At 40.6% G+C, this 27,611-nt stretch overlaps 1 protein-coding gene across 1 annotated transcript; it reads right to left on the reverse strand.

Moving 5' to 3' along the window:
• Positions 1 to 27,611, reverse strand: LOC103050551 (acyl-CoA 6-desaturase). The gene is made up of 12 exons (XM_007426541.3): positions 27,019 to 27,611; positions 20,155 to 20,265; positions 16,089 to 16,286; positions 14,712 to 14,813; positions 11,597 to 11,722; positions 8,927 to 8,987; positions 7,729 to 7,805; positions 7,426 to 7,523; positions 5,791 to 5,887; positions 3,693 to 3,772; positions 2,831 to 2,956; positions 1 to 2,515 (listed from the first exon to the last, which is right to left on the reverse strand). Exons 1-12 carry the CDS (start codon positions 27,241 to 27,243, stop codon positions 2,464 to 2,466), a joined length of 1,353 nt encoding a protein of 450 aa, XP_007426603.1. The 5' UTR covers positions 27,244 to 27,611; the 3' UTR covers positions 1 to 2,463.

A 27,611-nucleotide genomic window follows, 5' to 3' on the forward strand; every position in this document is an offset into this window, starting at 1 on the left:
GTTTGGAAAACACTGTCCTAAACTGTCTAAGGCTCTAACTAGGTGCCAGCAGCAATCTGAGACAATTTCAGATGTGGTCAAGAGCTATGTAACCAAATGATTAGGGCTTACTTTTGTAATCATTCAGACTGCCTTTTTGTCCCCAGCAAGTAGGGGTTCCCTGCACTGAGAGGGGCACAATTCTCAGCAGAGATAAGAAATAAATTAGGAAAAAGAGCTCCAAACATATCACGTGCAACTGGATTGCTTCCAGAAATTGAGCATCTGATGTGATATAGCACTGGGTTTTTTGTTGTTGGTTTTTTTAGGATTGCTTTTTAAGCTTCATATATGAACATTTTTAATTAGCAAAATTAACAGAGGAATTATCTAAATGACCACAGAAAACAAAGGCAAGTGTCAGTATACAAAAAGACAAACTGTTGTCATGAATTGTCACTGATTAAAGTAATTCTTAAAAGGCCTCTGGAATTTCACATCAGGAATAAAGCTAGAGAGAGCTTGTATTATTTTCTTTTTAGAAAACACATCAGGGTGGCTGCAGTCAGATTTAAGGCAATGGCTGTCTATCACACTATCTGACAAAGTTTCTCTACTGTTGGTCCTTTTAAAACTTTGATCATGGACTGTAAGAGGCTTCTTAAAAAATCTATCTCCCAATTAATTAGATAACTATAAGATAGATGAGACTGATTAAGAGGAGGAAAAAAATGCTGGTGATCTTGATTGCAATTCTGTACACAACAGTAGATAAGAATTACTATGTATGGAACCTGAAGCAAATCTTTACGAGCTCTCTCTTTAAAGCAAATACGATTCTTGGTTTTATGCGAGCTCTTGTAGAAATTGTGACTCTGAACTGACCAATGATGCAGCACACAAACTTGTGGCCCTAGTGTAAAATGTAAATGTACTGTCCCATTTACAGAATCTCTAGTACTAATCAGCTGTTTAAGCATGGGGAATGACAAATACAGCTTTCATTTTGCTCATTCTAAAATCCATTTTGTAAGTGGAGCTGTCCGTCTATAGCAATGGCTGGTGGATCACGCATGCAACAGACATTCACATGCATATCTCTTGTCTAGTTAGGGATCTACTTAGGGATACACACATGGCCCAAGGTTGGTTTAGGCTAGTTGATCTAATGTGAACAGGCATGGTACGGTTTTGTGATGTTCCACTGACGAGAGAATTGGAACTAACCTGCAAGAAACTCAGCATAAATGAAGTACATTAAGTTTTGTTCAAACAGTGTGACAAGAAGAGGTAGAGGAAATTCAGGAAACGTATGCATATAGATATATGCAGATCCCCAGGAGGGTTTTTATCAAAATTCTGAGAAAACTGCTTGCAGCTATGTCTTCACATTCTTCTTATTGGAAGCTGAGAGGAGAAAGCTCCATTAGATAAGGGGCGATGCTTTGTTATCTGAATTTTTTAAATTAAGAAAAAAACATGCCTGATATTTGTTATCTTAGAATGTAAGCATCTTCACCTGAAGATAAGGTGAAAAGGAGAAAGATCAGATGCCTGACCATACTTAGTTATTGGATTTTAAAAAATCAAAAAGATCCATGTGTGAAATTTGTTCCCTTAGATAGAACGTAAGCATTTTCACCTGATAATTTAGATATTATTCCCATGATTAAACATACCTCACCTTTTCGTCCTCTCTAGTACCACCATTATTAAGGAGAATGAGCCCTAAATTTGATTTACAGTTAATTCTTTGAAAGAACCAGCTATACGTCCTGTATTGGTTGTGGGTCAGATAGATAGCTGGACTCCACGTGAGCCACCAGCTCTGCCAGGTCTTTTCAAACGGTGTTCTACAGAACTCCAGGGTTCCATGAGGGCCTAAGGGCAAAACACAAAACCAAAACAAAGAAGCAAACACACAAACGGTTCACTTAAACACAGCCAGGGTTGTCCACAACAATCTTTCTAGTGGAAAGAGTGGGGCTGGTTGGCAGACATTCAAAATCTCCAGCCCTCAGTGTGGGGGCATTTGTACTTATGATGAGTGATTGCTTTACCTCTTAATCTGGGGTTGTGGGGATTTTTTTTTTTAACTGAAGGTCCCAAGGCCTGAAAAAGTTTGAAAATCCCTGGTGTAAGAGACAGAGCTGGAACTACAACAGTAAGATTTAGGAGGAGAAACAAAGATCATCTTGCTCCTTCTTTCACCCTCCATCTGTTCTTTTCAAAAGGCCCCAACCTTCTGAGCCACCCTGTTAAGATTGATTTTTTTTTTTTCCAGTATCTGACACATCTGAAAGTCCTTCTGATTTAAAATAGGTTCCCTCAATCTGCCTCAGCTTCAGTTTGACAATACAGTACAGGAAACTTCTTTCCAACTGTGTATACACATACAGACTGAAATCAGACAAGAAGAATACATATTACCCCTTTCCCCAACCCTCCCCTTTGCTAACTCATTCTCTTCACTGAAATCCAGCTTCATTTATGGAGGTAAGCATCCAACCAGAGTGCTCCAGATTTCTTTAGGGATCTAAAGAACAAGAAGAGAGGTGTGAGATTCCAGTGTTATAACAGAAGACCGGTGGGACATTCCCTTGTGTGAGCCAACCTGAGCTTTCCTCCCAAGCTTGAATTCATAGCAAACCCTCGTAACAAATACAGAGAATTCCTAGATCTATCAGCATACAAAGTATTACTCTATACTGCATTTCTGCAAGTGGAAGCCAGTTTTCTGGGATAAAACATGCTGTATATGAAGATGGCTGGCTGGTGTTATGAAGTCGTACTGGCTTCTCTATATTCACTAAAGGATAAATAGATTGGCAGTGCCTACTAGGCCTCTTACCCAACAATATCTGCAAATGCTTTCAGAAGAGTTTTTTCTTCATAAGGGACTTCATACTTGGCACACAGGGACTTTACCAACGGTGCTATCTTGTGGTAGTTGTGGCGTGGCATTGTGGGAAACAAGCTCAAAGAAAAACAGAAGGAGAAAGCATGAGGAAAGCTCAGGAGCAGCAGTTCTGGAGGACACACAATGCCCTGGCCTTTACTTATGGAAATAAATAGGGCCTGGTCTATTCAACAGCCAAATGAGACAGCAGAATCCTGAAGTGATATGATGAACTGTGCTACTTCAGCATCTAAGATACAAATGCATTACGTTGATGCCCTACTGTGGGCTTGACCCTGAAAGTCTTGGGTGCAGCCCAAATTTTTTTACCCTCTCTCTCATCTCTATCTCCATCTCCATCTCCATCTTATCCATCCAGGACATTTTATACAAAATATCCATCCAGAACATTTTATACACTTGTATTATTTATATATACTTTAAGCTAAAACTATAAGGAAATATTTCATATTTTTTTATTTTTTCAATTTTTCCAGAAGATAGCAATAACTTAAAGGCTTTGGAAAGATGGGTATTTTAAGCTCCATGTTTCGGGGGAGGGGGGCGCGGGGGGGGAGCTGGTTGGCCTTTCCATCTCTAAATAGATGGAATAGTTGGATGTTTTATATGGCAGACCACTAGAACGGTGTGCAATGCTTTTGTGTGTACTGCATATGCTTGTACCACACTGAATTCTATGGTTGCTGCTGTTAGCCAACATTTTTTCTTATTCTAGTTTCTCCAGAGTGACTATTTAGTCTTGTGTATCTATTCTCACTACCAACATTCCTTCAGATCCAAACACAATACTTACTGGTGCTCTATTTGAAAGTTTAGATGTCCACTGAACCAGTCATTGAAAAAAGACTGCTCAATATTGCAGGTAGCTACCAACTGTGAAAGAAAGGTAATAGTGAGTCCCAATAAATCTGGATTTGAAAAGAGATTAAGTTAGAATTCATAACTTTATTCTTTTGGTAATGTCTAAAACTTAACATCTGGAACAAAGCAGTGGCAAGCACTTCAATGTAGATTTGAATTATAGCCAGCTTCATGTTTTCATAAAAAGAGATCAATCATCATTCCTTTGTCTCAGGATGCCAGCCTAAACCGATATCTGCAGTATCTAATAGTGACTAATTCATTCAGTCTGCAATCTCCATTTTCAGTCTTAGTCTAAATTGAAAATCTTATAATCACAGGTCCTGCGTTTTGGAAAATGTTGCTTCTTCCCCCATTCTCTGATTTTCCGTGGCATCTCATCTGATGAAAAGTTCTTGAGAATTCAAATGCTGGATCAGCCGTACAATGGAATGATTGGTTTGGCATTTTGGCAGGCCTTCATAACATAGAGAAATGGATTCTTCCTGAAAACATGCTCCCATCCTGACTGGTGAGCTACAAAGGTGAATCAGCTCCCATCCCATCCCATCCCATCCCATCCCATCCCATCCCATCCCATCCCATCCCATCCCAAGTTGCATTGTTCTATCGCCAGATCTGCCACTCTGAATTATGTTAATATGCATACTACACATGCCTGATCATTAAAAACTTTTAGATGGTGTTTGTATTTGCGTAACTGCTCAGCTGAAGTGTAGGCCGGTCAGCAGTTATGAGCCTGTCTGTCATAGCAATGGTAGCAATCAGCCAAACTTGCTGATCTCAAAACAGCTAAGCTAAGCAGGGTCAGATTTGATTTGGATGGGAGACCCTAGGGAATCCCAGGGATTTAGTCTAGACTCAGAAGTCCAAAGACAAAGGAAATGACATACCATTTCACTGCAAACAAATAAACCAACCAACGGCCTTACATGTTGTTCATGTAATCCCCGGGAGCCAAGTTCAGTTTGAATGAATCTTTAACCTTTTATGTGCCTATCTTCTTTTATCTCTCTATGTATTATTTCAATAAACACTTGCTTATAATTTCAGACAAAATGTGTGTGCCTTTTAACTGTCTTAAGAACACAGGGCTCTTTCAGCTAAAATCATTGTGAAAAACTTATAGTCATTATTCAAGAGTGATATTGTAATTTCTTGTTAGAGTCAAATCTTGTCCCTCTTTGGGTATTAATGCTATACTGGCTTCTTTCCAACTCTCTGGCCTCTTTCCTCCCTGCAGGATAGAGTCATAGTATTTTGTAGAGGTTGTAAAAGTTCATCCTCAAAAATTTATAGTACAAATATGATAATCCATCTGGTCCAGGCACCTTTCCTGGTTTAATCTTTTTTATAGCTTTCAAAATATCCCTTATTGTTATAGGTCCATTCATAATTTGTCTTTGTTTCTCTGTAATCCTTGGTAAATTTTATTTTCTAAGATATTCATCTCTGTTCTCCAAGGAAATGTCATGTCCTTTATACAAATTGGATTAATAGCGATGAAATGCTTTTTGCATAGCTGCATTATCCATTAATACAGTAGCTCCTTCTTGAAGTTTCAATATCATTTTTGTTTCTCTTACTTTTCTCAGTTTATATGCTAGCCATTTCCCTGGTTTATTCACAAATTCAAAATATTTTTGTTTTACGTAGTTCATTTTTATTTCCATTTCTCATTGTTAACATAGATGGCTGTTGCTGTAAAAGCTTAATTTGTTGAGAGACATTTATCTTCCCTGGAAATGTTTTTAATTTTCTTCTTTTCTTTTTATCTCATCCAGAATATTTTGTGTTTCCTCTTGCCTCTTCCTCTTAAGTTCAGTATTATGTTGTATCAAATAGCCTCTAATAAAAGCTTTACTTGCATCCCAAACCATTCTTAAATCAGAGCCTTTATTTAAATCAGTTTCAATTTTTTTTTTAAATTTCTTTTTACAGTCATCCACTATTGCTTCCCAAGCATATTTCACTGTGCTCAGTGACACTAATTCCCAGATAGGCATGAGATTTCAGTAAATTATGTTTACCTGAGAGCTGAGCCAATCTCTGTGCTTCTCATTGTCAATTTCCATTGGAATATGATTCATCTGAGTAACCCAAACAAACCAATGGCTTTCCATAAACCTTTGTAAAGAGAGAGAGAGAGAGGGAGGGAGGGAGGATTGAGCTCAAAAGCCTGAAAGCTATAATCTAGAGAAGTGATGAGCAACAAAAGGGTCAACGGTTAGGTTTATGTCCAATAATTTGGTAATAGGGCAAAATTCTTCTCTGAACAATCTTGAACTTCCCACATTTTGTAGACATGTCATTCTTCACTTATGGGTAATTTGCCTTTATTTTATTTATTTATTTGTCTCCCACTTCTGAAATTACTCTGGGTGGCTTCACAAGATTAAAAAAAGACAGATATAGATATATTGATACACACAGACACATACATACACACCCCATTATATAATAACACAGCAATCATCTGAAGGAACAATACACTGTAGTCTACATCATCCCCAACTAAAAGCCTCCGACCCCCCCCGAAACATTCTAACTCAAGGCCTGGGAGGAAAAAGAGATTTTTAGAGTCTAATTAACAGTAGGCAAGGGTTATATGTTGGAAATTACTTCCACCCATCTGTTCAGCAGCATTGATTAATGTCAAGGCCTTTCTGTTGTAACATCTAGCCTTTGGAATACCATACCTGTCAAGATATGATTGGCCCCAACTCTGCCACCCTTCTCAAAAATGTTAAAGTCATGAATGTTCCTGGGCTTGGAGGCTTGATGGTAAGTTGAAATCAGATGGTTGCGGTTCTGAATTCATTGTATATTGGATTTTACCTCAGCTGCCTTTCTTTTTTTTAATACTGTTTTGACATCATTGCAGATTGTGTTTTAATACGTTGTTAGCTACCTAAAGTTGCTATGGCAAGATGGGCAGCCACACAAATCAAATCAGATGAAATCAATCAATGATAAATAAATATTAGAACAATTGACAAAATTGAGGAAAGTCCTGGGGGTGGGGTGGGGGGGAAGTTCCAACAAAATACTCCGCATTGGAGGCCCATCAAATTACTGCTGGAAGTGTATTCCACTAGATAGGTGCTACTGCACAGAATGCCTATAGCTGAAGTAAGTACAGGTAGTCCTCGCTGAACAACCACTCATTCAATGACCATTTGAAGTTACGACAGCACTGAGTGAGGGGGAGTTATGACAGGTACTTGTAGTTGCAGCCATCACAGCATCCCATGGTCACGTGATCACCATTTGTGACCTTCACTGCCAGCTTCCAACAAGCAAAGTCAGTGGGGAAGCTGGCAGGAGGTCGCAAATGGGAATCACATACCAATGGGATGCTACGACCATGCAGGATTTGCCTAACCATGGTGACCGAGGCTGCTGCAATTGCTGTCATAAGTCAGCACAGTCACGTGATATCGTGCTTTACAACTGCATCGCTTAGCAACAGAGTTGCCAGTCCCAATTACCATCGTTAAGCGAGGACTACCTATATCAGTCAGTTACAATATGGTCTTCTTGAGCACAAACATTGGGTAGATCTGTATAGAAGTAGAGATTCTGTAGCTGGTCTGGTCTTCAACTTCTCAGAGCGTTATACACTGGAAGAGGTGCCTTTTGAGTGTTTTAGTAGCTAACCCTACCTGACAAAGGTGAGGAGAACTAGGGATCCAAGAAATCCATAGAATGGAATGTAGGTGATAAAGTAGCGTATATAGTAACTGAAGGCCCATGCCAGGTCCTAGGAGACAAGGAAAACATTATACACAGCAAGTGCTATATGTCCTTTCTCCCTATGCCAGCAATTATTTCTTTTCCAAAAAATATGCACAGAGACATTGCTTCACCTCCTCTGCTGAGAACTTCTTCAGGTGGTGAGAGCATTCGATTGCAATAAAATGCACTGAAATGAACGCAATACACGGCATGTGGGATCTTTCACTTACCACCCAGAACTTGTGTTTGAACATTGTCATGAAGATTTGCATTTGGAAATAGACTGGAATAAGGAGAGGTGGGAAAACTGTAAATAAAACAAAATGCATTAGGGGAAGCAGGCAATACAAAGCATAGAATGGTGTCCTGGGACTGAAAAACAACATAAAAATACATGTCTGCAGTGAAGCACACTCTCTTTGAGGAAGTATATGATAAGAAATGCTGTCTTGGATCTGTGTTCAGCCCAATATCTTAAGCTATTACAACGATCAGGACTTGGGTCACCAGCATGATACCGTCTGGGAACCAATGTGCCCATAGACATCTCCCCTCTTGCCCACAAGGCTCCTGACCTACTTCTTTAATTTTTAAAATTTTATTTAATTGATAAAAAGGAAAATGAGAATGCCGAAGGCAATATTAATCTCTAGCACCAACTATTTACAGGAATGCTCTGCATAGGTATTCTAGACATCCTTAGGCAATAAACATGGCAATAAACATGCAGCCCTGCACTGGGTCTGGAAGTGCGTCCATCTGTCCAGAAAGAGAACAGTAGGATAAGATTAAGTTAATAAGGAACATGTGCAGTGGCTGAGGGAATTGTAAGGGTATTCGATGGGTGTTCCATTGTACTCTGCAAAAGGCTTCACATTTAAAACGTTTCCAGCTCAAAATATTGCTTCCAGTTCAAAATGCTCTATCCCAAATCTGCAACCATTGTTCTGATCTTACAGGAAATGTTTCAGTGCTGATCCAACCATTTCAAAGTAGGGCTGTTTCATGCTCTAAAATCCTCCAGAAATGATTGCAACGGTGTCAGAACATTCAAATATGGTCAGGACAACAACTCATCTATTGTGAGTGTGAAATATTTGAAATTCAAAATGCACTAACTGTGCCCAGCAACTACTGTATTTGTGCTTGTCATGACGGCCATTTTGTGATCACCAAGTCAGCCAATTTCCATGAGTGAGCTCTGAGACTTTCAGATGTGCCCACGTCCCAGAAAATTTGAGATACCACCAGGCTATTTTGGAAGGAGATAGGGCTTCTATTTACAACCAGTTTTAACATATAGGGAAAAACAACAGTGAATTGAGACTGTGATACCTGTGCTGAGGACTGCTTATGGAAAAATAAGAGCTTTCTTTAAGCAGGAAATAAGCATCAGTTCCTCCCTTCCTTATTCAGAACTATACTTACTGAAAAAGAAGTATTCGTGCTGATGGTTATAAGGGAAATATTTCAGCTTCTTCTTTCCATACTGAAGAAGACAAAAAACTTCTCAGTGCTGATAATTATTGTATTCAAGACAATAAAAAATACATTAGATATATACCATTGAAGTTAGAAGAACAGCAGAAAAAACAAGGGATTAATGAAACTGGGGAATTTAAATATATTAATTTTGATACATAATTTATCGTACCTGTTGGCCGTACTCAGTTAAAATTCTAGGAATTGTAGTCCTAAAACATTCACGTTTCTAAATTTAAAATAACAGAAATCTCATACAGCTTTGTGCTATTTGAGACAAATTCCAGAGATTTCAACCTTTTTGATTAAAACAGTTTACTTCTTGAAAGAACTGAAGTTTAGTGGGTGCCATATTACAGAGGGGGTAGCCTCACAAAATAATAATAACAACAACAACAACAACAACAACAACCGATATAAGAAAACAAGGCTAACACATTATTATTAGACCCGAGCAAAGCAGGAGGGATCTTTCTTGGTGCTTTTCTTTGAGCACTGGAGGTGACCTGATCATCCTTGACACTCAAAGCAACACCTTGTAAGTGATAAGCAAAACCTCATGAAGCTTTGTGGAATGGCTAATCTACCTCAGCTGGCTGCTTCCCTTCATAGCAGATGGCAAAGTGAAGCTATCAAAGAAGTGGCATGGCTGCCCCACTCCAGATAAGTCAAAGTACCAAGCTACTTCATGGATCTGCTTTCATGGGATGATTTCATCAAAACATTTTTTATTGAAGCAGCCCACTGAGGAAAACAAATAATTTTGAAGAAGGAATGAAAGAACCACTACGATAAAGTAGACAACACCTGAGTCCTGAGAAAGGAGAAGGTGTATGAAGGAGATTCAAAAAACCCCCACCTTGACTCTGTTTGGTATAGGAGGGGTGGAGGGAAACTCTGGCAGGTTTTCAAGATTCTGTTATTATACTCTATAAGAAGAAAGTACAGTTCCGGGGGTCCTTGTATTGTCTGTTCCATGACCTGGCCTACCTGAAGGCTGACCTAACCTTCATTATTATTAGACTATTGTGATCTGCTTCTTTTAACTGGTTCACCAACTTGTTCTTACTGGGGTTCAATTCAATACATGAATATCACATCTTGTGGAATTTATTTACCTAGTTACAATATAAACATATTTTAGATTTTACTGCAGTATTCACTTAATATGCACTGGCATATGTTGCACTCTCAGAGTTGCTGTAGCAACCATGGCCTGGGTTTCTAGATGGAATCAGTTATGACAGGAAGCTTCTGATTTTCCTAGTTGAAGTTCATTATTGTTCTGGAGAAGAGCAAAATGTCCCTCAAGGACACCATCTATCGCAGGAGCACACTCTTCTAGCATTGTCCATAGGAAATACGCCATTCTATAGAACCACATGATATTGTTACGTTTCCTTGCTGACCTATTCAAGGCAAAACTCAAAGTCATATCTAGCTTTCTTAGAGGAAGTGTAAACAGAAGGTAGATGTATCTGGGTCTCCTGGTACATTGCTGCAAGATTTGCAGTAAATGGGCAAGGTTCTTTGATTCTCAGTTTATTTAATAATGAGATAGATACCAAAATGTTTCTTATTGCTGAAATAAAGATAGTCTGGGGAAACTAGATTGGGGAAAGGATATGAACAGTTTTTAGTTTGGGATCTGGAATTTCTGGACTCTGAATTCTTTAGTTCTAAGGTATGTATTTTGCATCAGGCAATGAATAATGGAACTTGGGTTTCCAAGAATAAGCAGAATAAATCTTGCATCTCTGAGGTCTACCATGCCATGTCATTAGATATAAAACCATTCCAAAGTAGGCTGTCTCATCCCAGGAAAAGTTGGTCATCAGGACATCATCCTGCCAAATAGTTAAGAGATTTTAACCACAGTTTAGGAATAGATATGTGGCAAAACGGTCTCTGAGTCTGTATAAGTGAAATATTATCCATGTGACAGAATAGACTTCAATGCTTGTATCAAAATACATTCCTCAAAGTGTAAAATAAGATTGTCAATGTTCGCAGAAAGGGCACAAGAACTATTTTTACATAAAATTTGGGTAGTGGTTTTATTGTAATAGAAAACAAGTAAACAAATGTCTAGCCTAAGGAATATATGCTGGTTTTGCTTCAACAGATTTGCTCTGTCAACAGATTGTCCTTAACGCAAAGTGAAAAGCAGCTAGTGTGGCGACCTACCATACTGGACATAATACTGAGGCCTCTCCCTTTCCCCCACCTATCTGCTTTTCTAATTTGTCACCTGGATCGACCACTTCACTATACCTGCTAAGGTAGGCAGTTCTCTGAATCAGCTTTCTGTTCAGCTGGCGGTCCTAGAAATATGATTCTGGACAAGAATGATGCATTGCACAATGGCTGTGAGATCTGCTAGCACCGGCAATTGCTAAAAGCCTCTGCAATGTGTCATTCGGAGGAACCCCGTCAGAGTGATGCAGATAGAGCAGGAGATGATGAATAAGAGGGAGCACACTTCTATCAGCCCGTGTCTGTAGGCAAGGAATCAGTGGATTTTTTTGCCTTGAGGGCTAGATTTTCCTGGGTCACTGCTGCCTCTGGAAATTTGGTTGGAATTGAAGGGCTTGAGTTCATGACTTTTCATCTTACCTCCACAGGCTGGGTATCTCCCAAGACAAAGAGATGCAGCATGTTCACATCTGGGTCTTTCTTGAAGATGTTTGGCTTTGCATGGTGCTGAAAGTGCCGGTGATTCCACCAATTTGCTGAGGCACCCTATGGAAACATATGGGGAATCCATTTTTATTGCTGTCAATGTCATTATTTGAATACCCCAAAAGAGACACATTCAAAATGTAAGATTTCCTCTTGGCAACTTCATAAACAGACTCATTTAATTTTTTTGGCAACAGCACAGAAGTAGTTTGCCATTGCTTCTGAGATTCTTCTGATTTCTTAATCTATAACCCTGCAGTTTCCTGTTTGTCTCCCATCCAAGTACAAATCTGAACCTGCTTAGCTTTCTGAGATTAGCCAAGGCCAGCGAGGTGCTGCCCCCTTGCTGGACAAGCCTTTTATTACAGACCATCGTTTATGACCAATACGATGAATATTTGTGAAACCACCCGAAAGAAATATAGAGTGCCTTGCAACTCTTTCCTCAAAGCATCTTCTGCTGTAACCAACTAATACTTGGTAAGATGTCAAGTGCAAATAGACAAATGTTAGGAGTCCTGCCCCATAAGGAATTCTCCCCCTTTTGACATGAGCTGCCAAAGAAGCACGGCATGCAGTGGCACAATGGTAGAATGTGGAATGTACACAGCACTTTAGGTCACTGAACAGAATTAGAAGATGATTTTCTGGTTGTTGTTATCTGAGGATTGCAACATAAACATTATTTGCTAAAATTGCAGAATGATAACACCTTTAATTAAGACATCTTTTGCCCTTTAGACATGGGCTGTTAGCCTTAAGTGCTTCAGAAATCCTTCAGAAGATTAAATATGTTCTTTACACAACAATAAGTCAGTAATAACTATTAATAGAATTAGATATGCAAAAATATAGGAGGGCATAGGATAAGGTAATAGCCAGCCTATGAACATGAAGAGAAGAAATGTTGGCACCTGCGTGTCACATTTCTGTATATGAGGAACTATGGTTAATTCAACCATAATTATTACTTTACAACTACTAGACATCTATGTGTCTTTGTAAGAAAGAAATTGATGGGTTTTGGAGATGTTGTGCTCAAAATGCATCATTGGGTCATATGATATGGTCTTCTGTTAAAATGGCTCCCTTTTACACAGATGTTGTTTCACGTATTACTTTTGTTCTGGGAGACTCATTGTTTTTGTTGATGCTCATGTTCTTTTCACCTCCATACCAGTGGCTTGGAAACAGAAGGACAATGGAAATGGATACTGTATGCTTTTATGTTTGCAAAAGGTAATACTTCAAGGTTGGAAGGACACCCATTCTTCATCAATTATACAATGGCCTAAAAAACTTACTCTCTTTCTGCTGTTTAAAAATTTGGACTGCATACAGTAGTCTATAGTGTTTTATTTCTCATTGTGTACTACTTGTTTTCCAGATGTATCTGTCTTTGCAAGCTATTTTCACTAAATATGCTTTTGTGTATATAGCCTTTCCTCATGTATGCATTTGGATATGCAGTTTTCACTGAAGAACTGCATTGTAATTTTCATAGAATTATGAAAAGCAGGATAATTATGTTTGATTTTATGCATTAGTTGGGGGGGTCATGTATTAACTATATTGGTATTAAAATGCAAAATAAACATCTTTCCACTAAAAGTGAGGCTCTGAATTCAGTACATTGCTACTACTTCACTGCAACTTCCTTCCAACTAGACATACACGGCCTACATTTCTTGCAGAAGATTTAACCTACTGGAGTAAATAAGAATATTTATAGACAACAGTTAATAGACCAATAGTCTTGATAGAGCTGTCCTCTTTGAATTTAGCTAATCCACTTTGAAAGCCATCCAATTTAGTAGCCATTACATTTTGTGATAGTGAATTCTACAGGACAATTACAGGTAGACCTCATTTAGTGATTGACTTGTTTAGCGACCGTTCGCAGTTACAACAGTGATGAAAAAGTAACTTTGTGACCAATCCTCTCATTTATGTCCTTTGCAGGTCTATAAAACAAAGGAAAGCTGAAATAAGATCATAACCACAGTTGTGGTTTCACTTAACAACCTCTTCGCTTAATGACTAAGTTGCCAGTCCCAACTGTGGTCACTAAATGAGGACTACTTGTATATGCTATATGAAGACTTTTTAAAAAATCTATTCTAAGTGTTCTTCTAATCAGCTTAAATAGATGACCTCTCTTCATTCATTTTCTCCGTTCCTTGTACGATCATTGAATTATAGAGCTGGAACTAACCATAAATGTCATCTAGTCTATCCCCTGTTCAGTGCAGGATCTGCCAGAAGGAAGGCCTGTAGTAAAGAAATACCATATCTTGTAGCAGCCTGTTCTATGGGTTGACAGTACAATCAGGAAGTCCTCCTGAGGTCTACCCTAAACTCCATCCTTGTAGTTTTAACAGTGACCTTATACATTTAAGCAGTCACCACCACTACCACCACTCCAGGTCCAACCAAAATGTTGCTGGATTAATGAGCTCCTGAATGAAAGGCAGAATGTCTAATAAATAAGTAAACTACAACTCCTAGCATCTCTCACCATTGGCCATGTTCCCTATTTTGTTGTGCCTTCAGGAGCTTATTGACAATTACTGTAAATAACTCAGACTCAACTAGAACTTTCATCTTTGGTTTCTGGATTATAAATTCTTTCCTTCTGTGTCATGCAAATGGATATTAATTTGGATCTAGCTACTGGATCTGCAACAGCTGATGCAGTTATTGAAAACAAAGGTATGCTTCTTCTTCTTCTTTAATATTGTTTGGGACCTATGAATGCTAGTTACCAACATACAGTTCTCTATATAAACCCATCTAAAACCAATTCTTCATTTTTGCTTATTCCTTCCTCTGAAACAAATCAGGTATGCTTGGAGCTAGAATTTAAGAGTGAAGTATAACCAACTAGTTCTCCAAATTTTCCTAAGTCAAGAAGTCCATTTTCCTCTGGATACCTCCTGTCATGATGTTGTGAAAGGTGCAGAGGTTGTTTCAGAAAAGAGTGGGCCACCTAGCCTCATTATATCTTGTTGGGGTTATTCTTTTATAATTTGACAGGTACAGGCCTTACCTTCAAGTGACCAATCACAAACTTATGAACTACATGGTTCCATATAGACTTCTTAAATACAGAGAGGTGTCCAAAGTCATGCTGCAACCACCCAGCCTGGGCCTGGGAAGAAAAGAAAGGATTAAGGAGTGCAAAGATACATTTAAGATGGGCATATGGTGGGCATCTCACAATCCATGAGCTGCACATCTAGGCTTTAGTGCTTTTCTTGCAGCTCTGGGCTTACCTGAAGCTGAGCTACAGAAAATCAGCAGCTTAGTAAACCTAGAAAAGTACAAAGTCCATTCATTCCCTAGAAAGAGGAGAGAGGAATTCTGCCCCCACTCCATCCAGTAACATCATAGAACTGATCTACTTCTTAACTTCTATTTTAATTAATGGGACCACTAACTAAACTACAGTTGCCCACTCTTGGTTTATACAAAAACACCTGTATTTATAGATGTTTTCCCCTCAGAGTTCTGTAAGCTTTTGCTGTCAGGGTGGTTGAAACAAAATGAATTGAAACTCCACATTGCCTGTTCATAATCCAAATAAATGGGTCCCAATCTAACACCTGGAGCAGCCTCTGTCAACGGTGTTAGAAAGGAACGCTGCTAACAGTAATCTTGTAAGCAATATATAGTACTGCAGCTCCAAATATTGCATCCGTGCTCAAAGGAAACAAAGTCTGAATAGATATTTTTCCATTTAAATACTTTTCCATACTACTTGAACCCTGCTACTGAAATCTCTGCACTTGGGGTGACCATCCAGTGCCTGGCCATCCCGTCACTGCATCTTTCCCTGCCCTGTGAATTGCTGCTCTGAAGCAGCAAGGAAAGAGGAAGGGAGCAGACCCCTGGCTTCTGCACCTCCTCCAGTTTCTCTGCTTCTGTCCAGACTCTCTTGCTTCCTAGTCTCCAGTACTTAACATGAGATGATAAGTAGTGCAGGTGGCCTTCTACATAACTCTTGCAAGCTGATCTTGGTCACTCATGCATAACTGTGTGGAGCACAGGATGTTGGGTTATCATGCTCTAGGCCTGGGCAGTGCTGGGGCCCTAGAAGGATTTTCTTTTACTTGACAGAAACCAACAACAAAAAAAAAGGGGGGGTGTATAATTTTAATCACTAAGACTGCAAGTCAAGAGCATGTAAGTTTGTTTTCTGCAATTATTTGGAGTGAAAGCAAAAGAAATATTGACAACAATTCATCTTTCTAATAATGACTAGCTGCTTTTCGTTTCTTGAGTTATAATTTCTTTCACTTTCTCCTCCAAAAAGCACAGTTCCCTGGAAGTTTAAGTAACCTGCACATTTATTTAAAGAGTTCAATGACAAATGAACAATGTGATCAAGATGGATAGCTTTCAGCATCAGCAAACAAAGTTTCACCTGAGAGACTGTGAGGATGATGGAAAGTACAAAAGTTATGCTCCAACTCGTCCCACAATATGATACCATTAACCAAGCCAGAACTTCCATCACAATGATATGAGCCAAATAAAGGGAGAAAAATACAGGATTGGCTTTGAATAGCTTCATGTCCTCTGCTGTCTTTCTCAGGGCACGGAAATCTTCTACCAGCTGAGGCTGAAAAGCAGAAAAAACAAGATATTGAAAGAAATGGGTGCTTTATACCCAAATGGGTTGCTTCACGTCTTACACAATCTTCAGCCTGCGCACCCGGCTTTGCCATGCCAGTGCTGAATTTCATGGATCTCAATGCTTGACTGTGTAGCAAGAATTCTATAAAATCTTCAATATAACTTTATCTGCTTCAACTGTCCTGTGAAATCATTACATATAGTATAATATAATATAACATAACATACACACAGAGATTAATATTATAATATAGTGTATAATTAATATAATATACAGACACATACTCTCAGAATGCTACATTCTAGATCCAAGGATGGACAAAATACAGAGTTCTACTTTTTTTAACCTCTAACTCTTCTTGTCTTTTAGCATTGGCTGCTAAATGAAAACTAGAGTAGTGTTTTAAAAATGACAGGAGACTATTTGCATTCAGAGGCAGTGGGGACCTTGGTGCTCACCCACCTCCTTTGCATCACCCTTCAGGTGTAGATGGCACACATTTAGGGAGGCTCTTTGATACATGGACTTCTCTACACAAATGGTAAAAAGGTAATGTCTCCTTTGAGATGAGCTCAACTCATGACCATGCAGTTTGGGGGGCCTAAGTACTAAAGCATTTTGCCATTGCAAACAGTGGTGGTTGCTGTGGCCACTGTCAGGACTAATTCAAGATTTAATGAAATATCTCTTGATCTACTTTATGCTTCTCAATATTTCCACCCGACTGTAGGCTGTAGGAAGCAATTGACACCACATAAGCATCACCACCCTCTTTGCTCGGTCTGGAATACTGAAAGTGGTTAATGGGGCATTTGCAGAGTGATGTTTAGATGTTGGCTTGGTGCCCTAATTGCAACCCTCCAAAAAGAGGAAGAGGGAGCAGAAGGGCTTTTGCTTGGAACTGGTCAACCAGAGCAGAGTGGCTGAATAATTGATAGCCTGAACAGCTGGGAGTTGAGGGATTCTGAATGGCTGGGAGACAAGGGGCAGATGGGAAAGATGAGGCAGGGTCAAGCCTGTGAAACCACTTTCCAAGTCAGAGCTCAGAAAAGCTTCAGGTTACTAAAGGGCCATGCATAGGTGGCTTTCAGATGGGAGAAACCAGGCCTGATATCACATAAAGATGAGGAAAAAGGCAGAGGGCTGTGCAGCACTTTAGTTTTGAAGGTGAAAAGGTGCTTTAAAGCACCAGAGGTGGTCATACTGTATAGTGCCTGCTGGCAACCCCATGAAGCAGCTGAGGTTTTTTTTCTCTCTGGGGATCACGAGCACTCCTTCACAGTTATAGTGCAATCCTGGGAAAGATGCACTTCATTTAAGGAGTTCCCAACAGATGCTACAGGCATACTCATGTGTACTTCAGAGCACCCTTTTTTTCCATGGAATGTGAAGTCCTGCACAATCCTATATATATATTTGATGGGTTTGACGAATGGCCAATTGAAAATAGGCAGAGAGCAGAATCCTGGCAGGGGGAACAAGAGGTGATGAAAGTTCCCTGAATATTTGCTTGAGTAATCTACATTCAGTGCTCCTCTTTCTTTGCACCACTGTTTCTAATCTCAGCTGCATGCTCAGCCTCATCTGAGGAGGCTGAGCTTTGGCTCAGTGAAGTTCATACCTCAAAGGCAACACAATGGTCCTCATCAAGGTGCTTCATATCATCTCAAAGCCTCAATCAACAGCTGAAATGCAGGGAATAATTTTTTGCACTTGCTTTGCACACACAAATGTCCTTGCACTTCTAGTATTGCAATTGGAACTTCCACTTTTGAAACCATCAGAAGAAGATCCAGAAGACAAGCTTCCAGGTAAGGAATGGTGAGATAGCACATCTCCAAATGAGCAGAGATGACATTGCAGCCATGACTGAAGGACTGGCGAATAGACCAGTCCCATGGAACCTCTCCAAATAAAGAGAAGACGGGAGATCTCCCACTTGTGCCCCAGATGGCTGCTTCCTGCTATCCCCACAGGATAGCGGTTTCTCATGGGTCTGAATGCCAGGAGATGAAGGGACGCCATCATGCTCTCATCCATGATGGAGCCTTTCAAAGGACACTGGGTTCACTAACCTTACTTTCTAATCACTTTCAGAAATTACCTATCTAACTAATAGAGATTTTCAAAACAACAAGTTTGCAAAGCCACCTTATGAGCTTACTTTCATTCCAGACTAAAAGAAAAATTAAGTATAAGCTTAAGAATATAAAGAATTCAAAATAAATGGTAAAAAGCTAAATAAGATTTTAATTCAAGAAAGTTATAAATGAATTAAGGGATCAGATGAATTTGGAATATTAGGACTTTTGCTATAAGATTTTTGAAATAATTATATAAATAAACAGCACCTTCATGGGAATTAAATTTAGTCTACCTTAAATTCTAACAGAAATTGGAGACTTTATGATTTCAGGAATTGGACACTAGATGGGACTAATGATTCCAGGCATAAAAGGAAAGAGAAAATAAAAGAAAAAGAGACAGGCTTGCCTTTTGTTTTTGGTCAGCACTGAGACAAAATGACAGAAAATAGTATGATATTTGAAATACTCCAGGAGATATTTGAAGAATGGGGACAGAAACTAGCAGCTACAATGTCAGCAATGATGTCTGCTTCTATGGATAGACTATGTTCAGAAGATGTTAAAGAAGAAGTGACAGATGTGAAAGAGAATACCTTGGAAGATTCACAGGATAAAGAGCTATAAGAAACATCATCTGATGTAGAAATATTAGAATATAAAGAAATTGTGGAAATACTGGAAAATAAAACAAAATTGTAGATTATAAGACAGAGATGACAGTTAAAGTGGAAATACAGATGATAAGCCAAAAGAATGACCTGGATAATGACTCTTTACTGGATTTACAAAAGAGGTTTGCTAAAGCCTTGAAGAAGCCTTTGAGATGGGAAAAAGAAAAACTGAAGAGAGATTAAATCCTATGACATCTGAATGAATTAAAGATCAAGATTGCTAGAAGCAAAAGGAAGGAGTACAAAGTTGGTTTACTTGACCAAGGTTAAAATAAGACATGTTCCTATAAAATTCTGGAAACCCTTTACAGACTTTTTGCTGACACCAGGACTGAAATGTCAATGATTTATGGATTTGCGTATGGATAAGGGATGGGTTATGGGGAGAAGAGATACTTGTATGTAACCTTATAGGGGGTGAAGAATTGCTAAATTTGTACTTGTGATGAAGATCGGAAGTCACTTCTTTAAATATTTCTTTTCTCTTTTTCTTATTTTTTCCTCTTTCTTCTTTCCTTTTTTCCCTTTTCTCTTGCACTTTCTATTCTCTCTTTATTTTTATTTTCCTTTCTGAAATTAGTTTGTATTGACTTTTACTATTGTTTTTAAAAAGTTTTCAATAAACATTATTTTAAAAAAACCCAAAAAGGTTCAGAAGAGAGGCAAAGTGAAGCGACATGGCCACATCCCTTTGCTCTTCAAAAGCTTGCTTCATTGGAGTCTTTATTAAGATGAAGCACCCCTTCAAAGACTTGTACAACTCTACTGAAATCTCTTAATGTAAAGGCTGTATATGTGGATTTCCTTCAGAATAGTCTATGGCCTGAGAAGAGTTCAGCTAATATTTTTAGGTAAGAGGACACATCAGTGGATTTCCAACTTACACCACTTGTTATCTCTTCAGTATCTTTTCTTGGCCTCACAGTTTCCCTATGCTGTGCTGCCTTCCTTCCCACTTTATTTTCTTGTTACCCTATTTTTTAGCCTCAATCCTTCTCTCCCCTTCTCTCCCACAGATGCTTCATGTGATGCCCCTTCCTTCAGGCCCTCTTTTGTCTTCACATTTAATAGAAAGGAAAGCCATCCCCTACTTACGTTCTTGTCTCTATCCTGGCTGGGCTCCCCTGGAGCAAGCTCTCCAATCAATAATGGCTTAAGAAACTTCTGCACAAAGGTGATGTCTGGGTGAAAGGCCCGAAATGCATCCTAGAATAAGAAAGAAGAGCTGGATAGTAATTGCTTTCCAAAGAGATTTTATCTACATTATACCTCTGACATTCATTTCTGATTCCCCCTCCTGACAGCAAGTATTCACCAGCAACATTTCACCCCTATAAAAATGTGAGAAAGTACAGGCTGAGAAATGGTTAGAGTTAAACCATCTAGAATGACTTACTGATTCTCATCTGTAAATCGGGTTGTATGATAGCTGTCTTCCTTTGTTATTTGCCTTCTCCAAAATAAAGTCTCTTTATATGCAGTAGATGGACATTTGGCATTATTATTTTAAAATGAGATTTCTCATTGAAGCCTTCCCCACGTGCAGAACTGCATGGCTGCTATGCTAGCCCTTGTCTAATCCACATTTAAAAAAAAACAGTATTTTTTTAAATAAAGTCTTCCTTTTAGAGCAGAGCTACAGGGATGAGATTGGGGTGACAGGGGTCATCGAAACAATTGAAGAGACATGGGCTTTCAGGTAAGGATCAGCCTATCAGTAACTTAGTTTTGAAAAACGTTTTTAAGAAAGGAACCATCAGGAGGAAAAGCTATTCATTTTACCAAATCAATAACTTAATGGAAAGAACAATTCTACATTGTCTTTATGGAGAAAGCTGAACTTCTTTTCCTTCCAGAAACAGCAACAGCATCACACTGATGGTATTTTCTGCAGGAGTTGAATTTGAAGAATTTTTCTACCTTTTATAGGGTAAATGAAAGTCCCCCTGCCCCTTTTTTTGGAGGCAGCAACTTTTATATTTTTTGCTAAAGTCCAGCAGAAGGTCAAATTTCCCTCTTTTCTCTCTGAATATGGGACAGTTGGGAACAGGGCATCATAGGATATATCTGTGTGTGTGTATGCTATATGTGCATACATACATATACACACATCGTATAGATAACATGTATACAGAAGAGTTTTTCTCACTCTTTAACAGTACTAGATCTTGGGAACATCTTGGGATGTTCATGACATAAGGAAACTTAATTAATTTTGTTAACTCAGCATATACAGACGGCTTCCAGCTTGGATTGTTTTAAAGGGAGATCAAACAATTTATGAAAAATAAGCCTATCAATAGCTACTAATTATGATGAGACTATATTCCCTCTGTTATTAGAGGCAGGATGCTTCTCAGTATAGAGCTCAGTGACAATACTAGCTGAGCTTGGCTGGTTTCAAGAAGCATGATCGGACCTGGTTAGTACTTGGATAGGAAACCACCAGGAAACACTAAGGTTATAGACTGGATTTGAAAGTAAAAATGAAATCCAACAAAACTACAGGGCTACTGTAAAAGGGGTGACTGCTTGGGGGCAGAAGTGGGAGAATTCTCTACATCTCTGCAATCATTTTGTAGTCATCTGGAGTTTTTTTAGCCCAATTCCGTAACTGTATGAAAGAAGGCAATGGCAAACCTTTTGGATACTATTGCTGAAGAAAACTATAGGTATATGTCCATGTAATTAGCAGGAGACTCAAGGGAGTCTTTATCTTTTTATGCCTCTTAACACTAGTTGTTAAGGAACACACCTGGGAGCACAGTGCTACATTCATGTCTTGCAAATGGGCTTTTAGAACTATTTGGCTGCTGTGGAAGCTGAATGATCAACCAAAGTGAAGCTCAGGAAACTTCTTTTGCTAACAGCTGGAAGCTGTGCTGGAAACAGTGTTTCTACTGAAATACAGAAAGCTATAATATACCAGTTCCAGCTTTTTGTCTATGCAGCTGAGTTTCATCCATTTTGAGTAACTGTGGTACTTCAGATTAGAAGATTTTGCAACCCAGCTATATGATTATTTTAGCTAGAGATGCCAGTATTGGATGTGGGATCACCTGTAGGTCAGCATGAACATAAATGCTCATAGCAGCCTCCGCTGGACCGTTTTATTTGATGTCAACAAAAGCCTTGCCTCCTCCATCCATGACATCATAATAGCATTGCTCTATATAAAACTGATTAGAAGAATGTATTTGATGTTCTCTTTGCCAAGAAAAGCTGAAGCATGCCTGAGAGATGGCTGTCTCTTGCAGGACATGTAGTCTGTGGTCCACATGCATTTGCAGGGTATTTTCGAGCTTTAAAATGCAGCAAAGGTCTAAAATAAGGCACGGTTTGATTCATTTCCATTTGCAAAGGAGGCTTCAACTTTCCCCAGTCCCCAACTTTCCCACATGGTTGATAGTCATTATTCAGGGGCCAAAGTTGGATTTGTTATTTGCATGGCTAAATTCTTATTTAAACTGCAAGAGAATTATGTTGGGATGGAAGCGTAAGTAACTGTAATACAGATATGCTCTTCGTGACATTACCCCACCCCCAAATATCATTTAGCTCATCAGCAGCCTTTTATATATATATATTTTCTTCTGAGATTAGTACAAACCAGAAAAAACCCATTATCACCCAAGCCCCAAACAGATGTGAAGACAGCTTGTATGGACACTGAGTTTGGCAGAAAGAAGCTGTGGAGGCCTACCGCTGAGCCACAGAAATGCTCTTAGCAACTTCACATAAAAGATTCTCAGGCAAGGCAGCAAAAGAAACAAACAAGCTTTTAGCAGATCACAATGGCCCTCACAAAAGATACTGGACAGCATCATTTAATGCTGGAGAAAATATGAGCCTCCTGAAAAGTAACCATTAGAGCCTAGTAACTGGATTTTTTGCTAGTGGATTAAAGGACATGGGAACATTGTTAGGAATTTATTCTAGGAACTTCAGCCAACATATGCTAAATTTCTGCTGCTTCTTAGCACTTGTATATACAGTACCATAATTTGTTTCTAATAGGACTTATAGGATGTATTGTTACAATCCTGCTTATTTGGTTATTTTATTTCAGCACATTGCTCAAAGGCAAAGAACAATGAACATGGGTCCGCTTAAGAGCCATGATATCCCTGGGTAAATGTGTCCTTGTAAAGGGAAGAGATGACCAAAGTTCTACTCCCCTGAAGGATGGAAGATGAAAGGAACAGACTGCATGATCTGAATTTCACTAGAGAGAGAAGGAAAAGTCCCAGCCCGGAATCTTGCAGCTGGCCATTAGAGACTTCAAGACTTCACATTCCTTGGCACTGTGCTTTTTAAACTAGGTCCTAAGGAATACCAGGGTTCTGTGAACAACTTTCAGATGTGCTATACAAGTCCACCTGACCTCCAGTGCCCAGCTTGAAGTATGGTCCTTCAGGCTGGATGTCCAACTAGCACATGGGAGCTCTGTTGCCTGTGGCCTCCCTGTGTAAGACATACACACCCAGGCAACTGAGTTGTGCAAGGGCAAGCCAGGTGCTGAACCTATCAAGCGACCTCTTATTTGCTTTGAAACAGACAGTCAAGGTATTCCTCTTAAAAAACAAAAAACAAAAACTGATGTTCCATGGTTCTGAAAAGGTGAAGAAACCCTGAATTAGAGGGACCATTGTATGTCTGCTTGCTGTCCTTTCAACCTGTATATTTATTTCATTTTTATTTCATTTATTTATTTATATTTCAAATTTGTCCCTGCCCATCTCCCATTTATTAAAAAAAACCCAACACATTAGTCTAATCCTAGACTTATGATTCCATCCTATTAAGTTAAATGAACTTATTCCTCAACAGAAGCATATAGGGTTGTAACTTGCAACTTAACTCGCCCATTGAAAAGAAAACCAGTCCTTTCCACAATCTACTTCTGCTGTAAAACACTGATATGGAATACAAGGGATCTGTTGTAAGGAGCTCTGTAGCCCTGGATAACACACCATAGGTTAAGTGACAAGCAAGCAACACCTATTGGTTCTCCATAATCCATTTAAGGACATGCAGCGGCTGTTGCTGCTATGTACCCCTCTGTGTTTATGGCAAACCATGTTGCAAACACAAAGCCTGATGCATGTGCCTGCAAGGTGTATGTAGTACTCCTAGACCTCAAAGATAACTAGCACCATTCAGACAGACTCTATTAAATGCTGTTTGCTTCCTCACCTGTCTGAGAGACTCTTCCCATTGCATTTTATGAGTCGCATCTTCCCTGTGCACTTCAGCTTGCATTCCTACTGCCACCAAACAGTCTGGATCACAGGCTCTAAGCTCGCTGTATGTCTTGCTCATTTCTACACATCAAGCCAAGATCCACTGCTATTATCTGGGTTATCCTTGAATCAACTCTCACACTTTTTTCTTGGACTATTTTGTTTTTCATGAGTAGCAGAACCCCTGAACATATAGGAGGCAGAAGGAAATAAATTTGATGTCAGAAAAGTGCTGTTTTAATTTCAGGACTCTGAATCTCAAAGGTGGTTTGATAAAATTACACAGTTGCAGAAAAGGTGTGTGTACTATTGGCTGCTTTAATTAGTACTCAGTTCCTTGACAGAGAGCATCTTCCAACTGAAGGGGCAAGGTGGCAATTTTCAGTCATTCTCTTCTGGCAGCTGCCCCTCCCCCAGCTCCTAATCGACTCCGGAGGGTGTCTCACACTGGAGATAGGATTGCAAGTGTGAGGAAGAACCACTTAAACTTCTCTCTCTTCCCATTGCCAATTGGAAGCAACGTTTAGGCTGAAATCTGGAGCACACTTAGTTGAGAGAAAGCCTTATTGGATTAGTGGGGCTTATTTATGAACGGATATGTTTATGAATAGATATGGTGAGATTGTTGAAACTTCATCTGAAAAAGATTAGAAGGCAGAAAGGCCACTGCCCATTTTACTTTCCTGTACCACTGATTCAAACTGGTTTACTGACAATTCCATCTCCTCTAACAAATATAAATGTAGCATGATTCCAAGATTCAAGGATTTGTGTGGTAGAAGAGCTGGAACATTTTAATATAACTGTAGGGTAGATTTTCCTTTAAAAAGAAAACAAAAAACAGGTGAAAACTGTCTCTTTGAAATTGATAAATCTTTGGGAAAATAGGATTAGCAACTGCCCCATGCTTTATGATGGGAGGGGAGCCCATTGGCCTTATGTGTTCCTCATTTTGTGGACTCCAGAGCATACCCAAATGACTGATTTTCTATAATTCATGTTTTGCTTTTTTTCTGCAAAAGGAAATTGATGCAATATAACTCTGCAAGGGAAAATGTAGCCATTTCTACCCTTATCACCTTACCCCCCCCAGAAAAAGGATTCCCCCCCCACACAACCCCACTCCCCAGGCCTAAATTTTTAATCTGTGCTCATCTAGTAATATCATTGCCTCTTATGGCCTCTGGAGGGCAAAATATTTTTTTAAACTGTTACTCCAACCAGGCCCCCAAAAGTGGTCTGTTAGGGACATCTTGTGATTAAAAATTGCTTCCTTCTCCATCCCAAATTAAAGTCCCACAGAAAGTAATGGTGGTGTTTTTTAAAAATCCTTTTGTTCTATGGAATTCCATAGCTCAGACCTTTTAGCTCATGGTGTCTCAACTTTTTAAAAATGTTGCCTTAGAAAGCCTTCACTGTGGCTTGAAACAACAAAGACAATAGAACTATTGTGTTGCACAGGACAAATACCAGAGAGAGGTGGAATAACTATAAACTGGAAGGAGAAGGGGAAGGGGATGGGGAAGGGGAAGAGGAAGAGGAGGAGACATAAAATGAATGCATGAGTTCACCGGCCAAGCTAAAAGCATGTTTTGGATACTCAGGCTTTGCCCGAGACCATATAAAATAAAGATGACACAAATGAACAGGAACATGTCTAGAGTGCCTCCCTTGCCAATAAATAAGTCAGCTCTAATATATTTAGGAACTGAGATGCCTTCAATGCCTTTCATGTCCAGGACTTAAACTGTGCTAAAATTCAAATCTATAATTGCTCTTCTTCTCCCAGACATCAGGGTACAGGAGATGATTTAAAAGCATGCTTCTCAGCAGATGCAGAGATCCCGTCCTTCAGCCCCGGGTCACTACTGCCCTCATCACCTCGCGTTTGGCCACCTAGAGAAGGCTCTGCCGACAGCCTCGGGCCCTTCTACCTTTCCTCCCTGCAGGGCTGATGCCCGGCGGCCCTGCTAGAGCGGTCCTAAGAGCCCGGCAAGAATCGCGCTCAAGTGGACCGCCCTCGCTAGCGGCCCCGCACCTCTGCCGTTGGTCTACAAGGTACCCGGATTCTCCCCGATCCTGGAGCGATCCTTAAGCCCCGGTTAGGTTGCGTGGGTTCACCTCCTAAGAGAGTCAACCCATTCTTGAGGCTGTGGCTTTAGAAACCTGACTGATTCGCAGAGACGCCCTGGGTTCGCCAAATTCGGCTGCCGCTTGATAAGAAAAAAACTCTGCCATTATTATTGCAAGGAGCCGGGGTGTTTTTTCGGGTGGGGGTGGGAGGAGTGGGGGACCCGGGGCAGCAAGCCGGCCGGGAGCCACGGGAGCCACTGCCGGCCCCTTGAGCGGAAGAGGCAGCCGGCTCCGGTGCTGACCTCGCGTCACCCCGGGTCCCCAGCCTGGTCGCAGAGAGGGATGCAGGCGCTACGTGGCCACGGTTTGCCCGCATCCTCCGCTCACAGGCGCCCCCTCTTCTCCCCCAGCGCTACCGGGCCCTCGGGCGGGGCAGCAGGGACTCCGAGCCCGCGGCGGTGCACAGCGGAAAGGCAGCTTCCCCCGCAGGTCGGGCAGCCCCATCCGGCGTGTCCTTAGCGCGCCAGCCAGAGCGGCAGATTTCCCAGCCCCGCGGCTGCGTTTCTAACAGCAGCAGGTGAGAGAAAGGGCAGGCGCCCGGGCGAGGGACGGGAGGAGCAGCAGCCATTTGCTCCAGGCTTACCGTGGCATCTTCGCCGGCGTAGTGACTGATCACGCGGATCCCCCCGGGGTGCCGTTTGACCCACTGGCTGATATTGTACACCTTTCGCTCGATCACCAACCACTTGTCCGTGCGCAGGTTATGCTTCTGGATCTCCTCCCAGGTATACGAGGGAATGGGCGCCTCCCGTTCGCCGCCGCCGCCGCCGCCGCCGCATTCTTCGCCTTGCTCCCCGCCTTTCCCCATGGGGGATTCGGGCTCTTTGTCTGTCTCGCCCGGCTTTCCCTGGAACCTGCGGGAGCTGCCCGCCCGAAGGAGAAGGGGCTGCGCTAGCTTCCTCCCGACTTAATTCTGCGCCTTTGCTTTGCCCCCCTCCCTCTTTGTCTCTCTCCCCGCTTGCCGGCCGCCAAACCGTGCGCGATTCCCCGGCTCCGCCGCCAGCTCGGAAGTGCCCCCTAGGCTGCGGCGGAGGACTTTCCTTCGCCTATAATACCCCCGCCAGCCGGGGCCACCTCCGCCTCTCCATCCCCGCTCCAGGAAACACCAAGGAGATTTCCAGAGTATATCAGCAGAGCTCGTGCGCCAATCCCTGCTCTCCCCCGGCAAAAGGGTGG

Source organism: Python bivittatus, unplaced genomic scaffold (genome assembly GCF_059951505.1).
Source record: "Python bivittatus isolate LINGU-HERP-01145 unplaced genomic scaffold, Pbiv_v1 ctg000480_np1212, whole genome shotgun sequence".
Taxonomy (NCBI): Eukaryota; Metazoa; Chordata; class Lepidosauria; order Squamata; family Pythonidae; genus Python; species Python bivittatus.

Excerpts from the sequence above, each read along its gene's own strand:
- LOC103050551 (XM_007426541.3), bottom strand. The coding sequence starts at position 27,243 with ATGGGGAAAGGCGGGGAGCAAGGCGAAGAATGCGGCGGCGGCGGCGGC. Across the intron at positions 16,287-20,154 it reads GCCAGGATAGAGACAAGAAC|CCTCAGCTGGTAGAAGATTT; the intron begins GTAAGTAGGGGA and ends TCTGCTTTTCAG. Across the intron at positions 2,516-2,830 it reads GCATTTGCAGATATTGTTGG|ATCCCTAAAGAAATCTGGAG; the intron begins GTAAGAGGCCTA and ends CTTGTTCTTTAG.